At 39.2% G+C, this 20,258-nt stretch overlaps 2 protein-coding genes across 5 annotated transcripts in view; one reads left to right on the top strand and one right to left on the bottom strand.

Annotated features, from left to right (window-relative positions):
- cftr (CF transmembrane conductance regulator) overlaps positions 1-5,900 on the top strand; it is a 54,568-nt gene extending 48,668 nt beyond the window's left edge. For both annotated transcript variants that reach the window (XM_024261925.2, XM_024261924.2), the window contains exons 23-27: positions 1,890-2,045; positions 2,235-2,324; positions 3,856-4,028; positions 4,408-4,513; positions 5,412-5,900. In XM_024261925.2, the coding sequence (XP_024117693.1) occupies positions 1,890-2,045; positions 2,235-2,324; positions 3,856-4,028; positions 4,408-4,513; positions 5,412-5,624 (738 nt within the window). In that variant the 3' untranslated portion in view covers positions 5,625-5,900. The remainder of the gene's footprint in view (positions 1-1,889; positions 2,046-2,234; positions 2,325-3,855; positions 4,029-4,407; positions 4,514-5,411) is intronic.
- Positions 5,901-10,605: 4,705 nt separating this feature from the next.
- cttnbp2 (cortactin binding protein 2) overlaps positions 10,606-20,258 on the bottom strand; it is an 85,398-nt gene continuing 75,745 nt past the window's right edge. The window contains exons 18-24 of one of the 3 annotated variants that reach the window (XM_024261919.2): positions 18,758-18,984; positions 18,499-18,687; positions 17,089-17,125; positions 16,921-17,020; positions 14,996-15,076; positions 12,808-13,149; positions 10,606-10,732 (exon numbers count right to left, since the gene is read on the bottom strand). In XM_024261919.2, coding sequence (XP_024117687.1) covers positions 12,856-13,149; positions 14,996-15,076; positions 16,921-17,020; positions 17,089-17,125; positions 18,499-18,687; positions 18,758-18,984 — 928 coding nt within the window. In that variant the 3' untranslated portion in view covers positions 10,606-10,732; positions 12,808-12,855. Of the gene's footprint in view, positions 10,733-12,168; positions 13,150-14,995; positions 15,077-16,920; positions 17,021-17,088; positions 17,126-18,498; positions 18,688-18,757; positions 18,985-20,258 lie in introns of those variants that run through there. The other 2 variants (XM_024261920.2, XM_024261918.2) reach the window with 2 other exon arrangements.

The following is a 20,258-nucleotide window of genomic DNA, read 5'->3' as shown; positions in this document are numbered from 1 at the left end:
GAGGACTGATGTTTGTCCATTTGCTGGTTTCTGTCAAAAGCCTCGCTGAAGAGTTTTAGACAAGCTGAAGACGGTTTAGTGAACGTTTGTTAAAACAGGTAAAAGAAGAGTTACAGATATCTAAATGAGAAGAAATAAAAGTATGTTTCAGATCGAGACAAAATACTCTTTCATTTTGCCACAATTCTCAGATGACAGAAGCTGTTTTTTTATGATCTTTTTTGAGTGACCTTCCAGGGACATGGACACTAAGGTTTCTGAGAATCTTCGACAGAAGAGCTCAGAAACCCAAGGTGCTGTCTGATGGAAGGAATTTTATTTTATTTTTAAATCAATATCTCAGTTTTCTGGGTTGTTAAAGAGTAAATGATTATTACACAGCCATGTTCTAATGCTCGTTAAACAATCCAACAAATTTTGTAGTTTGTAATAATCATTTTCCGGGAAAGAACAGTAAAGCTGGATATCATCCGCATAGAAATGATATGAAATCTGGCTGAATTGATGAATACATTTCCCTAAGAGAAATCATACTGTATATAAAAATAATAAAATAGGGCTAAGTACAGAACCCTGGGGAACGCACAGGACATTTTTTCTATTGTAGAGCTTGAGGAACCCACAGCCACAATGAAAGTTCTTCCAAATAAACTAATTTAAAACTGACCCAGAGAGACTGTAGTCATTGTGAGGATGTTCAGTTCAAATATTGTGGCCTACAGCAGTGGTCCCCAACCTTTTTCAGGCCGCGGTTTAAATTGGACAATATTTTTGCGGGTCGGTCCGAAGTTGGCATTTTTAAGCTCATGGTTCATGAAAATCTATTTTCAAAAGAAAATGCCACTACAAGAAATTTTGTTTAAAAAATTCTAAAAATATTAATAGATGTTTTATATGCAGATGATGAAGAGTCAATGAAACAACATTTCTGAGTTGTATTTTTTTTGTATTTTTATTATTCTTTTTTTTATTATTCTTTAAAGACAAAGGCTCTTCTTTGGTTTCCTCACTGGTTTTTTTCTCCCAGAAGAAACTTTCAAAATATGCTTTATTGTTTGTTTATGTTATTTAGCGTTGAGCTACTTGCTTAGCAATCCAGTTAGCCAAGTAGGCAGCTGCTTTAGGTCACGTGACCCATGTTTTGAATAGAATCCGAAAGTCTTTTAAAGTAAAACTTCCTTCAAGATCAAAATATAAACGAAATGGAAATATTTTAAGTTAGCGCATTTATTTATTCATTATTTATTTATTTTTTTCTGCTGCCCAGTACCAAGTGGCCTGGTGGTTCGGGACCACTGGTCTACACTGTCGATAGCAGATTTCAAGTCTGAAAGCACTAGTACAGTGTAGTGGCCAGAGTCAGCTGGCATCGGCTCATCTCTGAAGACAGCTAAGAGTTTTGAAAAAGCTGTGATTGTTTGCTAACGTGGTGATGAGATGACAGTGTTGTCGTTGTTTTTTTACAAAATCTTCACATCAGCAGCAAAAAATGTATTCTAGTTTCAAGTCACAAAGATACACAATGAAACATAATGTTCTACAAATGTGCAAAACGAGGTCTGCTGAGATTAAAAGAAGATGAAACTGAATGACCTCAACAGAAATACTCAAACATAAACCAAGTCCAGCCTATCTTAGACCATGGACATGTTTGGACACCAGTTTAAACGGGACCATGACTCTCCTCCCGTTAGTGTTTTCAGAGCTTTGAGAACCCAAACTCCTTTGATATGCAGAAAATGTTTGTGTCCAAGTAGAAACTGTCTGTCCACACAAGGACAAGCGTTAGATAAGATATTTCCAGAGTGGAGTTCACAGCACCAGGAAATCCCCAGAAAGCTGAATGAAGTGTCTCTGCTTCTGTGTTGCCCTGGTTCTCGTGTGAACAGGTGGGCTTGCTGGGTCGGACCGGTTCCGGAAAGAGTACCCTGCTGTCCGCGCTGCTGCGGCTGGCCTGCACCGAGGGGGAGATGTCCATCGATGGCGTTTCGTCCAGCTCCGTCTCCATTCAGACGTGGAGAAAGGCCTTCGGAGTGGTGCCTCAGGTACACGGGAGGAGCAGGCTGTGCATCACAACTACTGTGGAAAAACAAAGATTCTTGTAACGTCTGGAAACTTAACAAGAAAAAAATAGACCTCTCGTCCTGAAGTCTTTTAAAATAAAAACAACACTCATTTTATATGTACACTGTAAATGGATCTGATGTTTTGCTTCTGTTTCTGTCTGTAAAAAGAGAATTTTCATTCTGACGGGAACTTTCCGGATGAATCTGGACCCGTACGGACGGTACAGCGATGAGGACCTGTGGAGGGTGGCTGAGGAGGTAAAGCTCAGCTTTCCTTTGCCAAGATTATAACTGCAGCTATGATGGATATGATTCAACTTTCATCCATGTTTTCAGTTTTGACTCCATGCGTCATCTTTGAGGAAAGCACAGATGAATAATTGATCCAAGAACACGTGACCCTTTCATGTCACTTAAAGTTCCACTCCGATCATCTTGTGATCTACTGAAAAGTGGTCTTTTAATAATGATTATGTTTCTTTTTAGAAAAAATGAAAAAAGCGTGTTATCTCCTAGGACATAGTTTCTGCAGAGCAGCTGGAGTTCATTAGAAGTTCACCTCTGAGTTTTTGGCAAGATTGTTGATCAGGAAGTAAAGCCTCCACTCATTCCCAGCATTCCTTTGTGTACCTTCTCTCCCACTAGCTTATAGCCCCTCACAACCCCAAGCTAACATTATTATCAGCCTACAACAACAATGGTGATCAATATCAGAGCTATCCAGCAGAGCAGTTCTGATCCAGATTCCAGCTCAGACAAGAAAAACAAAGACGTTCATGGATCTATTTGTCTGTAAGTGGAAGCATCAGAATATGGGTGGAGCAGGGAGACTTTGCCCCGCCCATATTTTAGTTTTGTGCTGCCACCAACGATTATTTTAATAGTCGACGAATCACTGATTATTTTTTCCGATTAGTCGACTAATCAGTTCATTTGCAAACTGGATGTAAAGCACACATCGTAACCATCATTAGCTTTAAACTAACTGAATTTGGCTGCTGAAGGTGCTAGTGCTGATAGCTGTAAACGCTGAAGCTAATTGCTGAAAGTGCTGAAGCGGATGGCCAGCTAAAATATAAGTTAAATGCAAAATTATCCTAAAAAACAGAAAAAAAATCATAGATTAGAAAAAAATAGATAGCATGCAGCGGAAATATTAGTTAAAATTCAAATTAGCCTAAAAACAACAGGAAAAAAACTTAAATCAGCCAGAAATAGCTAGCCTGCAGCTGAAATATTAGCTAAACTCTAATTAGCCTGAAAAACTGAAAAAAACTAAAATAGCCAAAAATAGCTAGCATGCAGCTGAAATATCACCTAAGCTCAAAATTAGCCTAAAAAATGAAAAAAAAAATCCTAGATTAGACAAACTAGGTAGCATGCAGCTGAAATATTAGCTAAAATTCAAATTAGCCAAAAGAAAAAATTACAAAAATCCTAGATTAGCCAAAATAGCTAGCATGTAGCTGAAATATTAGCTAAACTCCAAAATAGATTAAAAAACTTTAAGAAATGCCAAAATAGTTCAAAAAGCTAGCATAACTTTACTACTCTTTACTACACTCTGACTCCATATTATATAAAGTCACGACTAATCGAGAACATGCTAACACCACTTTGAACAGTGAGACGTGGTTGGACAATTGTTAAGACGACGGTATATGACTCTGATTGATTAAGACATACGTGGTTCTTCATGACACTGATGACATCTGACCCTCTGCTCTGATACCGCCTGTGTGGATGCAGCATGGATAAGTTCATCCCCCACGTTCTCTTTCTCTTCCAGGTTGGTTTAAAGTCAGTGATCGAGCAGTTTCCTGACAAGCTGGATTTCCATCTGGTGGATGGAGGCAGCGTACTGAGCAACGGCCACAAACAGCTGATCTGCCTGGCCCGCTCCATCCTGAGCCGGGCCCGCATCCTCCTGCTGGATGAGCCGTCTGCTTACCTCGACCCCATGTCAGTATCCGTGCAGTCTTTGGATTCTTTAAGTTCTATCAAAAAAACTTTGGACAGGAAGTCTTTGGAGGCCAGGAAAGTTTATGTGAGTGTCTTTGAATGGAGACCAGGATGTGTTGGAGTTTCAGTGCAGACCACTGAACATCAGTTTACTCACAACTGTTTGATTTGGTCTCAAAAATATCTAATAAATGCCAAGCTACAGCTGGTGACAATCTAGAGTCCTTCCAGTAACATAAGCTCTAGTTTGTGAAGTATGTATGTGAGAGCTGGAGATGTTAAAGGATGCTTTTGATGAGGAATCAGGGTTTTTCTGATTTTGCCTAATGTCAGTCTGATGTGTCAGCGGCCGTCCTTACTGATGTCTGTGTGTGAACAGAACTCTGGTGGTCCTGAGGAAGACCCTAAAGCAGTCCTTCTCCAGCTGCACCGTCATCCTATCAGAGCACAAAGTGGAGCCTCTGCTAGAGTGCCAGTCGTTCCTGGTGAGTCTCAGACTGTTCACGAGGGATGATCACTCTGATTCTTTTTATTTAAATGCAGATGATCACTCTGCTTCTTTTTAAAAAAAAAAGTTTTGAGATGATTACTCTGCTTCTTTTTATAGAGATGCGTGATGATCATTGTGCTTCTTTTTTTAAAGAGATTCGGGAGGATCACACTACTTCTTTTAAGGAGTTGTGGAATGTTCACTCTGGTTCTTTTTATGGAAACAGGATGATCACTCTGATTCTTTTTAAAGAGATTCAGGATGATCACTCTGCTTCCTTTTATAGAAACACAGGATGATCACTATCCTTTTTATATAGAAACACAGGATGATCACTCTACTTTTTTTTAAACCACAGGATGATCACTCTGCTTCTTTTTAAAGAGACATGGGATGTTCGCTCCAATTCTTTTTATGATGACTCAGCTTTTTTTTTTTTTTTTAAGAGATGTAAGATGATAGAGATGTAAGATGATCACTTTGTTTCTTTTCATATAGATGCACTAGATCAGGGATCCACATACCAAACACCAGGCCTGTGATCATAGAAAGAGACCAATTAGGTACCAGTCTGGGGTTTTAGATGTAGACTTGTGTTTGTTTGTGATGAGGGCCTGAACTGCTGACAAAGCATTATGCAGGACTTAAAGTGACACCGATTCATGATAGTCAACAGATTTATCCAAACAAGAAGTGCTCTGACAACTCGGTTGCTGTCCAACTCCATGTTTTCTTTGCATAAAAGATCACGACGACAGCAACTTCTAAACATCAATTCCAACAAAATGATCCACTGAATTACCCATAGCCACATCTGCTCTATGGCGAGTTAGTAAAGGAAGATTGAACGTAGTAAGTGTCCAAACAGCTTCTCATGCTTCCCTCTTCTGCAGATGGTCGAGAATGGTGCCTTGAAAAACTACGAGTCCCTTCAGAAACTCATGAGTGAGGTGACCCACCTGAGACAGGCCATGAGCCCGGCGGACCAGCACCGCTTCCCAATGCTCCACCGTCTCAACTCCACCAAGAGGGCCCTGCCACCGACCACCAAGATCTCCTCACTGCCAGAGGAAGCTGAGGATGAAGTTCAGGACACTCGACTCTGAGCGGACAGCCGCAAACATGCCCCATGGACGAGCAGCGGGGCTTTGAACCTTTTTATAATTTGGGATTCTTTTTAAAGCACTAGTTTGTACAATGACAAGTGAGAGCAACAAGTGTTGTAGATTTCTCTTTGAATGGAATCCCATGAGCCTAAAACACCCAATGACAGTGCATTTCTGTGTAAATGGATTTTAAATGTTTGCCTTCAGGTTATATCAGGTGTGTACAGTTAAGAATGTGAAGGTTGTAAATAAAAGTTAAACGTTTGCAAAACTTCAGTTGGTGCTGACAGATTTCTGTGAATCTCAGGAGCTTCACCGTCTGAGGTTCAGTCCCATTAGACGACTTGATGTTGAAACGCTTCACTTACTTTTTGCAAACTGAGAGTATTTTTCATATTTTTTATTTATTTTTTTAGCAAATGTTTGGTTGGTTTTGAGTCCACAAAATGGTAAGACAGGAAGTGTCCATGAGAACTGGACCGAGTGAGTGTGACCTCACCCATAGAAAATGGTTTACTTCTGGCTCTAACCGGATGAAGTCAATTCAGTCGCCATTTTTTTGTGATGTGGATACCGCCATGTCGGGGCCAGACATTGTCAGAAAGCAGGGATTGTTCCAAGTCGGTGTACGTCAACGTTTCTATGGAAACCATTCCCACCAATCAGGAGTGAGCTTTATTGGAAGGCCACATGAAATCTGTCAATAAAATGTTTGGAATGTTAAAGATGGGGGCCAGCAGGCTCCACCCACTTTAAATGAACCATCTGATTGGTCCGTTTATAACTTGAATAACTTACACAGATGTCAAGAATGTATCAGATCAAGAATGTTTATTCTGATCAATAGAATTAATGAGTAACAGCTGTTTAGTTCTCTGTAGAAGTCTTTGGGATTTTGGCCTCTTGGAACCAACAGGTACTTCCTTTGAAATGCAAGGTGGGAGGGGTCAATCAGTCCGGTTCTCATATACATTTAGGGCTGCCACAAACGATTATTTTAATAGTCGACTAATCACCAATTATTTTTTCAAATTTGTCGACTAATCGGGTCATGCACAAAGGGGATGTAAAAGACACATTTGAACCATCATTAACTTTAAACTATGAACTAAATATATTCATACTAAAGCTAGTGACGACAGCCGAAGATGCTGAAATTGATAGCTAAAAATGCTTAAAGGTTCCCAAATTACCCTAAAAAAGCCTACATTAACCAAATACTAGCTAAACTCCAAAAACACCTAAAAAAAAAAACGAAAAAGCCTAAAATAGCCAATATAGCTTGGACTCAGCTGAAATATTAGCTAAACTCCAAATTAGCCTATAAAAGCATTATAATTTTCAACTTCACTACACTCTGACTCCATATGATATAAAGTAACGACTAATCGCCTATTAAATTTGTCTTGTATGTACTCGATTAGTCGACCAATCAAGGCAGCCCTTTATACATTCAATTATATTATTTAACATCAAATCGACTTTTATATGGAAATAGTTTTAAAGTTTGGCGTCTTGAAACCAGCAAGTACTTCCTGTTTGAAATGTTAAGAGGGGAGGGTCACTCAGTCCAGTTCTTATAAACAGTCAATGATATTATTCAACAGCACATGGACTTTCATTTGGAAATAATTTTACATTTTTTGGCTTCTCTGAACCTATCGATACTTCCTGTCTGGAACACCGGGGGGGAGGAGTCTCTCAGTCCAGTTCTCATACACAATCAGTGATATTAATCAACAGCACATATAGTTTCATTTTGAAGTATTTTAAAATTTTCGATTCTTTTAAGTCGCAAATACTTTTTATTTGAAAAATGAGGGGGGAAGGGTCGCTTAGTCCAGTTCACATATACAGTCATTTATAGTAATCAACGGCACATGGACTTTCAGTTGAAAATATATTTAAATTTTGGCTTCTTGGAACCAACAAGTACTTCCTGTCTGGAACACTAGGGGGGGGGGGGGTCCCACTCAGTCCAGTTATTATATACAGTCAAAGATACGAATCAATTTTTGGCTTTAGGAACCTCTAAAGCTGTTATTCTCCTTCAGAATCTGCTGGAAATATGTTGATGGTGATACCAATTAAAAAATGACAGTAAATCAAAGAACATAAACACTGGAGCTGTGGTGTTAGAGGGTTAACAAGCAAGAAAAATTGTGTTTTTTAAGAGCTAATTTAAGATGTGCTGGTGAACTTGAGCATGTCCGTCTTAAAAGGAACATTTTTGGATTTTCCTTCGTCATTCAAAACAAGACTGTCCGTCTGACATACGTCACAGGAATGCTGTTTGTTTTTTTAATATCGCCTGTCCTTAAATAATGAATGAAGCTGAAACCTGAGCCATCAGTGAGCATTCCAGAGGTGTGTAAACTTATGAACACATGGAAAAAACAACCTGAACTCTCCTGAACTAAGAAAACATGGTATAAAATAGACATCGAATAGAATAATATTATTCTGTTTTTTAAATGTTTCCATTAAATATTTCATCTTTTGCTTTTAAAAGAGTTCAGAGTTCTTATTCCCTAAAATCATCTCCAGGTTCAAACTGTCTGTTAAGATTATCCCATAGTTATTTTAACTACGACTCCATTCATGTCATAATTGGTGGTTGATGATACGATTCATAATTGATTTTAGTTCCTTCTCACTCCTGATTGGTGAGAGTGGTTGCCATAGAAATGTAGACACAGACGGACACAGACAATCACTGCATTCTGAAGACATCTGGTTCTATAACAGCGACGGACATATTGCGGTAAAATTTGGTTGGAACCAGAAGTAAATCATTTTCTGTGGGTGACGTCTCACCCGCTCTGTGCAGTTCTCTATATACAGTCGATGGTCTACCCATAAGTGGTGCTCTACAAATACTTTGTTTATGGTGCAGAAAGTTATTCCGCATTCATGTGATTTTGGAAGATTTTGTTGTTCATGTGTTTTTTTTTTCAATAATTCCAGCACCACATGAACGCAGCATTTCTCTAAGTTTATCATTTCTCTGAGGGACATCAGCCCTAAAATGACAACACGACTCACAGTTTAGAAATAAAAATTCCAAAACGTTTTGCAGTATAATGTACTTACTGATCATCAATCAAAATGAAAGCTTTTTTTTGTCCAGATTCCAGTCAAAAAGTTTGCCCACCCCGGTCCAACACCAAACCTGTGGTTTGATTTTAGTTTATATACCGTTTGAGCTCAACTTAATCAAAGAGTAACAGTAATCCTCGTGCTATGTGAGGATTAAATGAAAATGTCTTTGTTTGGACGTCATGATGGTTGAAAACAAGCTTGGAGCTCAAACCCAATTTATGTATTCATTCAGTCACTAAAACCAAAGAGAAGTCTAACCTCTATGTCTGAGTCAGTAAAGCATTTGTTTCTGAGTGACTTTTCTCTAATTATCAGTATAATTCTGAAGGGTCCGAGGTTTGTGTTCAGGCTGCTCCTCCAGCGGGGTCAGTGAGGGGAAACTTCTCACTAAAACTCTTGACTGGAATTGCAGTAGAAATACAAGGAATCATTAACTCCACATCATGGGTCCATCGTGGACATCATGGGTCATCGACGTCCCAGTGCATCATCAGCAAGTCTTCAGCTGCAGGACAACAGAGGTTTCCACTGAGACATTCAGCTGCAGGAAGAAAATGCAGAAATGTTGTAGTTCTTTTCTCTTTTAACCCTTTAACATCCGAGGCGTCGTCAGTGACACTTAAAAATCTTTGACATACTGGAACTTTTCAATTGTTAACACCGTTGACGTAATTCCAGACGCTTTTCTCCTTCAATATCTTAACATTGATTGCGCTAAAAATAAAAAAATTACAGTAAATCAAAGAACATAACATAAACACTGGAGCTCTGTTGTTAAAGAGTTAAAACATTCCTGCATTTTGTGGTTCAAGCATCAAATATGTCATGGATGTACCTAAGGATCTGTCAAACAAACCACATTAGCCATATTTCTTATAGTTTTTTTGGCTCATTTGGAGTTTAGCTGATATTTTAGCAATATGCTAAAAAATATTTAAGCATATTGGTAAAATATTGGCAAAATTAGACATTTTTACAGGTTTTTTTAAGCTAATTTGGAGTTTAGCTAATATTTTAGAATTATGCGAGAAATATTTTAGCATAATGCTGAAATATTGGCAAAATTAAACATTTTTACAGTCTTTTAAGTTAATATGGTGTTAAGCTAATATTTTAGCATTATGCTAGCTTTTTTGACTAATTTAGACATTATTCCAGTTTTTAGGGTAATGTGGAGTTAGGTAATAATTTAACAATATGAAAGCTGTTTTGTCAAAATTAAACGTTTTTCCAGGTTTTTTTAGCTAGTTTGAAATTTAGCTGTTATTTTAGCATTATGCAATGAAATATTTTAGCACAATGATATTGGCAAAATTAGGCTTTTTCTTTTAGAAAATTTGAAGTTTAGCAAAATTTTTGCATTATGCTAAAAAATATTGCAAAATTAGACATTTTTACAGGGTTTTCTAAGCTAATTTTGAGTTTAGCTAATATTTTAGCATTATGCAATAAAATATTTTAGCATAATGCCAAAATATTGGCAAAATTAGACATTGTTAGTCTTTTAAGTTAATGTGGAGTTTAGCTAATATTTTAGCATTATGCTAGCTTTTTTGGCTAATTTAGACATTTACAGTTTTTAGGCTAAGGGTTAAAACATAAACTCCTGATAAAGCTCATTATAAAAAAACACTATTATTCAAATGTTTGTTAATTTGTTCAGTAAACTTCATTTCCAGAAAAACTTGATTTTTTAAGAATAATTGGTGGTAGAAATTCATCATTTTTAAAAAGTTAGAAAAATGCTCCTTTTATAACTCTCATGTTTCCTTAAAAACAACACGGATCCACATCTTTGTAGACAGAATAACAAGAGATTGAAAATGTTCTCCCTTCTGAACAAGCTGAAAAAACCCCAAAAAGTTACACAAACACATCAAAAAGGATGTAGAATTTATTCATCTTGATGAAGGGAAATCCTCAGCCACAGATCTCAGTCTAATGTGATGCAGTGGAGCCCCCTGCTGGCTTCACCTCCAAACACCGCCTTCTTTTATTTGCAATAGCTACAACAAATTAATAAACAAAACACAACATTTTAAACAAGAAAAACACAAAAGAACCATTTTGTTTCTTTCTGATGTTTACAAATCAAAAGCAAAGCTTGATTTGATTACACCTTTCCTTTCAGACTTTGATATAAACTAAACAGGAGTTTATCCATTGACTGTATAAGAACTGGACTGAGTGAGAGTGATGTCACTCATAGAAAACGGTTTCCACCAAATGAAGATCATTCAGTCGCCATTTTTCGTAACGTCGCCATGTTGGAACCAGACGTCGTCTCTCTTAATGTGTCTGAATTCCTTCATTAGTCTACGGTGGCCCTGAAGTGCCAATCGCATCAACACTAAAACATTTGAAAAATCATAATGATAATGAAAAAAAAAACAGAGTAAAAACAACATTACCTTTTAGAAATTAAAACTTAAAAAGGATAAAAATATTTATTTTTTATTATTTTAATTATAAATATTTTTAATTTTTTTTGTTCTCTGAAATGTTTTTTTACTTTTTGGTTTTTGGAATTGTTTTTGTTTGATAAAATCTAATGCAGTTTTTTAATTAATTCATTTTTTAAAATGTTTTGATGATGTGATTGGCACTTCAGGGCCACCGTACTACTACCTATAGTGCGTTTGTTTGTTGTTTTTTTTAGTGCTGTCCTAATAGACAATTCCAAAATCCAAGAGATTTCCCAGAAGTCTGTGCAAAAAAAACAATGTGTACAATTTTTTTGCAGTCATTTCTTTTTATAAACCATCCAAGTTTTAATCTCAGAACACGCTGGATTCATAAACAGTCTTTGTGTTCACTTCGAGAAATTGGTGATGTCATATTTGCTGTTTACAAAAAAAAAAAAAAGTATTAAGCGTGATAGCTTTTAAAATCCAAGACACTAAATAGTCCAGCACTATATGGCTTTTTGGTAGTTAGGGTGGAAATTTGGACATAGCAGTAATCATCGTTTCTATGGCAACCACTCTCGCTCATCAGAGTGAGCCCACAATGTGAGACCCCAGACTTTTATTGACCGCCACTTTATAACTTGAACTACAGAAAAAAATATTTAAAAAATAGAAAACATGTTAAAAACAATTATCAGAGCAAAAATGGTTATTCTGACCAATAGAATGACAGCTGTTTATTTCTCTCTAGAAGTCGACGGGATTTTGGAGTCACTCAGTCCAGTTCTCGTGTACAGTCGGTGCTGTCGGCAGAAAGAAAGACAGAAACCGTGAAGGAAAAGAGAGAATGAAATGAGGGGGCTGGAGGAAGCATGGGTTGGGGGGGCTGTTCAGTGTTTCTATGGCTTCCAGCTGTCAGATGAGACCCGGAGTGAATACACTTCTACTGATTATTGCCACATCCCGTTCACTTTGAAACAAGTGGGGGGTTCAGACGCCTTTTACAAACACTATATACAAGCTTTTTCCTTTTGTTTTTTTTTTCTTTTGCTTCCAGGTTTCATTACTGTACAAGTGTCACGCCACATACAACAATCTATAGTGTTTAGCGACTCTTATTTACAATTAGATTTGGTAGAACCCTGATTTATTTCAACAATATTTGAACCCACCTTGCAACTATTTGCAAAAACACTTGAATATCTCAAAGTACTTAACAGCAAAAAACAAAAAAAGAAACAGTTTTCATCGCGTTTGATCTAAAAACAATATTTAGCGACTCCTATACTGAGAGAACGAGAACACGGTTTCACTTGAACTGAACAGAATACTGTGCTAGGAGTGTCTTCAAGCAGTTTCCACCAGGTTAATAGTTTAGAAGCCATCTCTAACTCCAGAGAGTTCTAAGACGAGACCAGAATACTGTCTAATAAAAATACAGGTTCAAAAACTGCAGTTAAGGCAACAGTAAAAACAAAAAGAAAGAAAAAGCTGCTGCTCCGTCTCTGTTGCCCTGTCCCCGCCCACATTACAGTGTCTTCACCTCAGAAGAATCACATTATTCAAATACTGTAATAGAAGAAAACTATGGTCCCCAAGTACACAACTGCAGTACAGTTTAACAAGTACAGGTAACAAAGTACAAATACTAAGAGTCAAAGGTCATCGGGTACCTAGTCTTTACATCATGAATGGCGGCTCACATAGTGATGGGGGGGGGTTCACTGGTTGTTGTTGCTGTGGTGTGGGTCTCTGTGGAGGATCCAGATGTCTGGGTGAGCCTGCTTGCTGTTCATGTTGCTGCTGTAACAGGTGTTGTTGTTGCCGGGACGACCGTGCTCTGCTCTGCTGCTGCTGTGGCGGCGGGGGGGCCTCTGGGTTTGGTCGCCGGCGCTGCTGCTGCTGCTGCATGCGGCGAAGGCTCGTGCCTGCTGCCCCCTGCTGCTCGGGACAGGAAGCTGCGACCGGACTCGAGGTCCGGTTCTCTGGCTGCAGCTGGGCTGGACGCTGCTCGTCTGCAGACGGGATGAACACACAGATTCGGATCATTTTGTGACATTCCTGCAACTATGAATGAATTCTGAATGAAAGGCGGTCCACTTTTGACTCAGTGGTCCCTGTAACCTCCGGGCCGCGGACCGGTATCAGTCCGTGGTAAATAAGAAATACGTGCGCAAATTTAGATGATTTCCTTTTTCTTTATTTTCTGATCCTGAAGGAAGTTTTATTTTGAAAGACTTCCTGATTCACGTGACTAAGAGCAGCTACCTGTATGGCACATGGGTCAAAGTCGAGGCCCGGGGGCCGGATTCGGCCCTCTAGGTAATTCTATCCGGCCCTCCGGATCATTTTATTTTATTGTTATTGATGACCTGATGTTATCTTGCAGCTACATGCTAGCAGTTTTGGCTAATCAAAATTTTTTTTGCCTTTTAGGCTAATTTGGCATTTAACTCATATGTTAGCTAGCTATCATCTTCAGTGTTTTTATCTATCAATTTCAGACTCTTCAGCAGCCAAATTCAGCTTACAGCATTCACACTAGCATTATCACAGGTAATGCTATATATCTAGTTCATAACTATGTTAAAAAGTTACGGTTTTAAAGTTCTAATAATGTAGTTTTAGAGTGTTCAATAAATGTTGACCCTGTTCTAAGGTGTGTTTTGGATTTTGGCCCCTGTGTGATTGAGTTTGACACTCCTGCTGTATGGCTATCTAGATTGCTGAGCTAGTAGCCAAAAGTTAACAACATCCAAACAATACAACTTATTTGTAAAGTTTTTTGAGGGAGAAAAGATTCAGTGAGGAAACCGAAGAAGAGCCTTCCACTTACTGCTGTTTACAGACAAAAGCAGGAGTCTTCCTCCACATACAGAATTAGCAAGACAGTTCTCATGTAGCAGAAGCAGCTCTGTCTAATACGACAACCTCGACTGTTTTACACAGAAGGATAATAAAGATGGGCGCCCATAATTTAGAGAAAAAGCAGCAGCTGGGACTCTGGAATGGAGTGGTCAGCACAGTCACAGGATCTAAAGCCCTTTGAGCTGATGTGGGAGCAGCGTGACCGCATGGAACCATAGAGGTTCACCAGAAACCAGATCTCATAGCCAAACTCACTACATTGAGCTACAACTACATTTCCTTAACAATTATCAGCTAGAAGTTAGAAACTGGGGAAAGTTGGATGCACTGAGGTTCTGTCCTCTAATTCATTTCCTGTGTTTTTTAGCATCTATGTTTCATTTAGTTCTCCGTGTCTCTGTTTGGTGCAGTGTGATTCATGTGTTGTTCCTCTTTTCCACTCCCCTCCAGGAGAGTGGGAGAAATTCATTTTTGATTGTCTGTGCTCCTGCTCTTAGTCGTGGACCTCGCCTCTGGCTCCCCCCTGAGGTTTCTTTGTTTTTTTTGCCCGGGAATTTGTTTTTTCCTCACCAAGAAGGAGGGTGTAAGGGCAGGGATGCTCAGTTTAGCTTAATCTGTTTAGCAATCAGCTACTGTTTTTATTTTTTGACTGGTTTTACATTTTTGTACAATTACTGTCGTGAAGCCAATGCAGTTGTCTCAATGACAACTGCATTTTACACCAAGCCTCTTCCAGCTGTAGGTAGCAGACATGTACTAGTTAACAGTAGAAGAAGAAGAAGAAGCCCCTCCCTGCTTGTCCAGTGTGAACACCAGGTGCTAAAAGTGTGTTCAAGAACAAATGAATGAACATTCTTGAATGTGGTCACATGCCAGGTTAACATTATTTCAACAATCATTGAGTTTTTCCTTCAAGAACAGAGAAGTTCCAACATTCTGAGTGAGCTAACACTTTCCAGAGAGCGACTGCTGCCCGTTCTCAGACTTTCTCACCGTCTGCTCTGGCTGCCGGACGGCCAGCGGGTCCAGATCCGCTGGCTGAGGATGCTGCTCTTCATCTTTGGCCCAACAGATCTGTGGAGCAGCAATAGAGCAACGGTGAAGCTGCAGACATTTCATGAGCTCCTACTAACACAGAGGTTTCTACAGACCGTTTCCGTTCACCTTTCATTGAAAAACAAAGTCTACTGAACTTCCCACTGATTGCATTCTTTCAGATACGTTATCAGGACTCAGTGGAGGCTCTAACAGTCTGGCAGCTCCGTTTGAAGCTGAATTCCTCTACCTGAACAGGGATGAATGGCTCTGTGTTTGTGCGTCTGGGAGGTTGAAGGAGTTTATTTAACGTGAGAAGGAATCGAAGGAAAACGTGAACCAGTGGAGCCGAGTGACGTCTGGGGGGCGTCCTGCTGCTGCATCTGTGTAATAAAACTATGTCGAAAATAAACTTCAACTTGTTTCTGACTGAGATTTTATTGAGTAAAATAAAAAATTGAGAAATTATTTGTAGTTTCTAAATGTGGATGATTTCTTAAACTTTACAAAAGCAGGCAGAAGATGAAAGTCAATCAGGGATTCTGTGGATTTTTCTGATGGAGGACGAGGATCAGATGCTGCTTCAGAGTCTGAGTGCAAACAGAAAAACTAGCTTTGACTTCTTCAGTAACACCAAAGATGAGCACAACAGTGAAAACGTGCTGTCTGTCAGGACTCTGACTAAACAGAGACGCAGATCCTCCCTTTAATTTAGATCAGGATCGACAGGATTTTTTGAGCTCAACAAGTACCAGCGTTGTCTAAAAATTGCAGAAAGTTTGCGGTGAATCACAAAACGCCCGACTGTTCGCTCTGGAATATAGAGGAGGAGCCAGACGCACCTCCACCTGTGAGCAGATTCACCTGAGGTTAGTATGAATAACCTCTAAAAATGTACTCCAAAAGACTTTGGTATTTATTCTTTGCCATTGAAACAAAAAAGAAAATTTGCAGAAAAAAATAAAAGTTGCAAAAAACAGAATTCTAGGACAAATTTCAAACGACAGCAGAAGACCGATTGAAGCGTTTTGGAGTGTCTGGAAGCTGAAGCCTCACAGTCAGACTGAACTGCAGACACCGGCTGAATCACAACACAGATAATGAGTTCAACCAAACAGAAACTCTTTATTCATGTGGCACGCAGAAATCTGAACTCTGCCTGGAACTTTTTCTTGTATTTTCATTCAAAAACATGTCAATGAGTTTGCTTAAAACATTTATTATGTGAATGTTTAGCAATCATTCACACTGTAGTGATTCTCTGATCCTTTACGTACGTTTTTCTGCACTAAAACTCAATCACACTTTCAGGGATTTCAGCAAAATTACTATCAAAATGTTCATCTTGTTCAGAACATTACTGCTGCTCTGAACAAGATTACTGCTGATTGTATTTTTAGGATTCATACATTTCATAGTTTATAAGCATTGAGCAAAATATGCCCCATAAGAAATAAATATAAATCTTCAAATTTGAATTTTTTATCCAATTAGCAACAAGCTTTTACATTTATTCATGCACTATTTTTTAATCTTTCGTAATTTAAAAAAAATAGAGTTTAGCTAATATTTTAGCAACATTCTAACGTTTTGCGCTAATTTTTTATGTACTGGGATTTTTTTAGGCCAATTTAGAGTTTAGCTTCTATTTTAGCAACATGCTAACGTTTTTGACTAATTGGGTTTACTGAGGAATTTTAGGCTATTTTGGAGTTTAGCTCATCGAGCCACTTTTCTCCTTCAGAATCTGCTGGTATTATCGTGTTAACGGTTGAAAGGTTACAGTACGTTAAAGACTTGGTGCTCAAGCGTCACCGGTGACGCCTCAGGGGTTAAGCGTTAGGTTAGCGCTGGGATTGTTCAGAGAAATGTGGTGTGTGTACCTTGCTGATGTCTGGCTCGGACCTGCTGGAGCACATGGTCTGCAGCTCTCTGATCAGATCCGTCTCGATGTCACAGAAAGCTGGCAGCGAAGGATGTTCTCTGCAAAGACAGCAGGAGCTTCAGAAAGCTGCTTTTCTGTCAGCTGTTTTCAGTCAAGTCTCACCAACCTGAGGCCATTCGTATGGAAGATGGCTGACGACGAACCTGCAAGAAGAGCGTTCATGAATAACAGACAGACATAGAATGTTTATTGATCTTCCACCTCCTTTCCAGCACAGCTCCACCAGCAGCTCTCCCTCTCTACAGGTCTGTGACATACATAGAGGGACAGGAAAGCCGTCCACAGAGTAAACAGTCCCCCCTAGTGGACACATGAGGAACAGCTGGACTTTTATCAAACACTTTGCCCTGAATAATCTTGATCTGAACACCAATGTGAGGGTTTCTTAGAGACAGATCACAGCATCTATCATCACCTTTGTGTTGCTTTGACAGCCGAGGTCACAAAAACCTCTTCCTGTAGAAGAGTCCACTGTTCTCTGGATGTAGGAAGACACAGAAAGTCCTTTCCTATCAGTCCAGAGGAGATTCTTTCACGGGTTCTGGGTGGATTTTATATGATGAGGAACCCGAAACAGACTCACCAAGCCTCCATAATAAACACACTGTTCTGCATTCTGATTGGCTGTGTTGTCCCTCTAGTACAGACTAGTTGTGTTTGAGATCAGGCGGATGCAGTGATGTGTAGATCGCCAGGATTGCAGTGCATGTTGGGTAGTTTTTGCTCTGACGTCTAATGTCAATCATTGCAAAAATATCATGAGAAAGAGGCGGGTGCAAATCTGGCGTTGCGCTGATTGCAAGCTGCTTTGAAGACTACAAAACAATGCATTGTGGGGAATGGTGTCCTGGCAGTTCTTGTAGTTTGAAGTGATGCTGATCAGAAATGACTGGCACTAAATGAAGGAAATCAGTGTATTTTGTAGCTCATTCTGGAAAGTAGAGAATCACTGATGTAAAAATAAACAAGATTTCAAATCATCTGTGGTTACCATATTTTTTGGGGCAGAAGTCGCAGTTTTTTTCATTGTTTAGCCACTTATACTCTAGAGCAACTTCAAGAGGGTTATATATTTGTTATTTTTCCAGTAGACACCAGTTGTCTTTCAGCAGTTGTTTCCTGTAACAGCCACTAGAGGGCGCTGCATCCAAAGCATTTGCTACTGACAAACTAAAAACAGAAAAAAGCAGAAATTAGCCCAAATAGCTAGCATGTAGCTGAAATATTAGCTAAACTCCAAATTAGCCTAAAAAACCTTAACAAATGCCAAAATGGTCCAAAAAGCAGCAGAATGTCATTGTATCTTTCAACTTTACTACACTCTGACTCTATGTAATATAAAGTAACGACTAATTGAATATTAAATTAGTCGCCAACTATTTTAACAGTCGATCAGTCGTTGATTAGTCGACTAATCGTGGCAGCCCTACTCCAGAATTGAACAGACAGGACTTTCAAAACATCAAACTCCTGTTGGGTCACATGGTAAACGTGTGACACTGAAAGATCGTCCTACTCTCTCGGAAGGATCCACCGCCGCTCCACTTCAGGGAGGGGCCCTGCTTCTTCCTGGGGCTGGTGTTGGACCTCCTCAGCTTTCCGGCGTTCCGCTCTCGTCGCCTTCCTCCTCCAGCGTCCTCACAGGAGCCCAGAGCGGACAGAGGAAAGGCGCTGCCCTGGAACTCCAGCATGTACCGGCTGATCTCTGTGGACCCAGACGGTTAGACCGCATTCCTCACCGTCCTCATGATTCACCCTCTGTGATGCCTACGCACCCTGTGGGGGGAGGGAGCAGCCCGGCGCCACAGCCTTGTTGACCAGGATGCTGAGGGTGGCTTTCACCACGGCCTGCTGTCCGGCGCTCAGATCGCGCTTGCCAGGAGAAAGGCGCTGCGCTGCAGGAGGGCAAGGAAAGGAGGAGGAGCGCCTGCCGGTTACCCGGGAGATGACCGCCTCCTCCACGCGGGGGACGACCACGGCGTTCCAGAGACGAGCCAGCCACCTGTGAACACAGCATCAGCAGTGTACCTGTGATCCTTCAGACAGGATTCAGGGGAGAGCCTCCAACATCTGTGACGAGGATAAACGGCAAAAGGCATCTCCAACATTTAAACGACGTGAAGCAAACAGAGAACTATAAACTATGAACCCTAAACTTGACCATTCGTGAGGCTAGAAGTAGAGAAGACGGTCTGTAATCTACACGATGAATGATTTTAGGAAAAGAATTCAGCAATTAACAATTCCAAAAGCTTTTTTTTTTTTTTTAAAAAAAGCTCAGAGCTATGGAGCTATTTTAGGGCCATAAATATTTGAAACCCAAATAAAACATGTTGAAAAAAATGTTGGTGCTTGGCCAGAAAAAAAGTAAAATTTCTGAAACTTTTTGCTATTTTCAACTAAACCAGGGCCGTGAATCGATTAAAAAAAGTTACTAATTAATTGCAAACCTGGAAAAAATTAATCGCGATTGATCGCAATGTATATTTTTTTAGTTACAGCATTTTCTGACCACTTATTATGTGCGAATAATCACACTGGGAAATCCCACACGAAACTCTACATTTAGAACATTTATTTTTAATTACTGCTGTCAATCGATTACAAAAAAACCTGATTAATCACACTTTTGTGTTTTCACGATTAATCACAATGTTTTACCAGATAAAATGTATTTGCACAATATGGCCCTGGACTATTGATCAAATAATCGCTTTTTTGTAAAAAAGTGATCTAAACCACAAAAATAGCAAGAATAAAGTACTAAACACGGATTCAATATTTAGTTCTTTATTTTAGTATAATACCCAACGAAATGTTTTAACGCACGCCGTGGAAGCCTGAACTGCCGAGTTAAAACGAAGGACTGTTTCTTCAGTTAATTTGCATTAATAAATATTAACCCCTTAATTTTTTTTTAATTAATTGGTAGGGTTAACCCGTTAATGTTCACAGCCCTTAAATAAACTTAATTATTAAACTTAATTATTTTCAGCTTCAAATGTTCTGTTTTTTAGGTTTCAAAATTTTGATTTCAAATATTTTTTTTCTGTTTTATAATCTGAAAATTTCAGTTTTAAAACTTTTGGCTCCATTGTGGCACTTTGGGGCGGAGCTAACACAAAGGACCAATCAAACCGGATGAGCATTTTAGCTAAATGCTAGCTTTTTTGGGGCTAATTTGGCACCACAGAGGTTTTTTGGAATATTTTGAAATTTAGCTAATATTATAGCTACATGCTAGATTTTTTTCTTTCAAGCTAATTAGATGATAGC

The sequence above is a fragment of the Oryzias melastigma genome, linkage group LG6 (assembly GCF_002922805.2).
Source record: "Oryzias melastigma strain HK-1 linkage group LG6, ASM292280v2, whole genome shotgun sequence".
Classification (NCBI taxonomy): Eukaryota; Metazoa; Chordata; class Actinopteri; order Beloniformes; family Adrianichthyidae; genus Oryzias; species Oryzias melastigma.
Note: the sequence above shows the minus strand (reverse complement) of the source record. Positions and strands in the feature narration are given on the sequence as shown.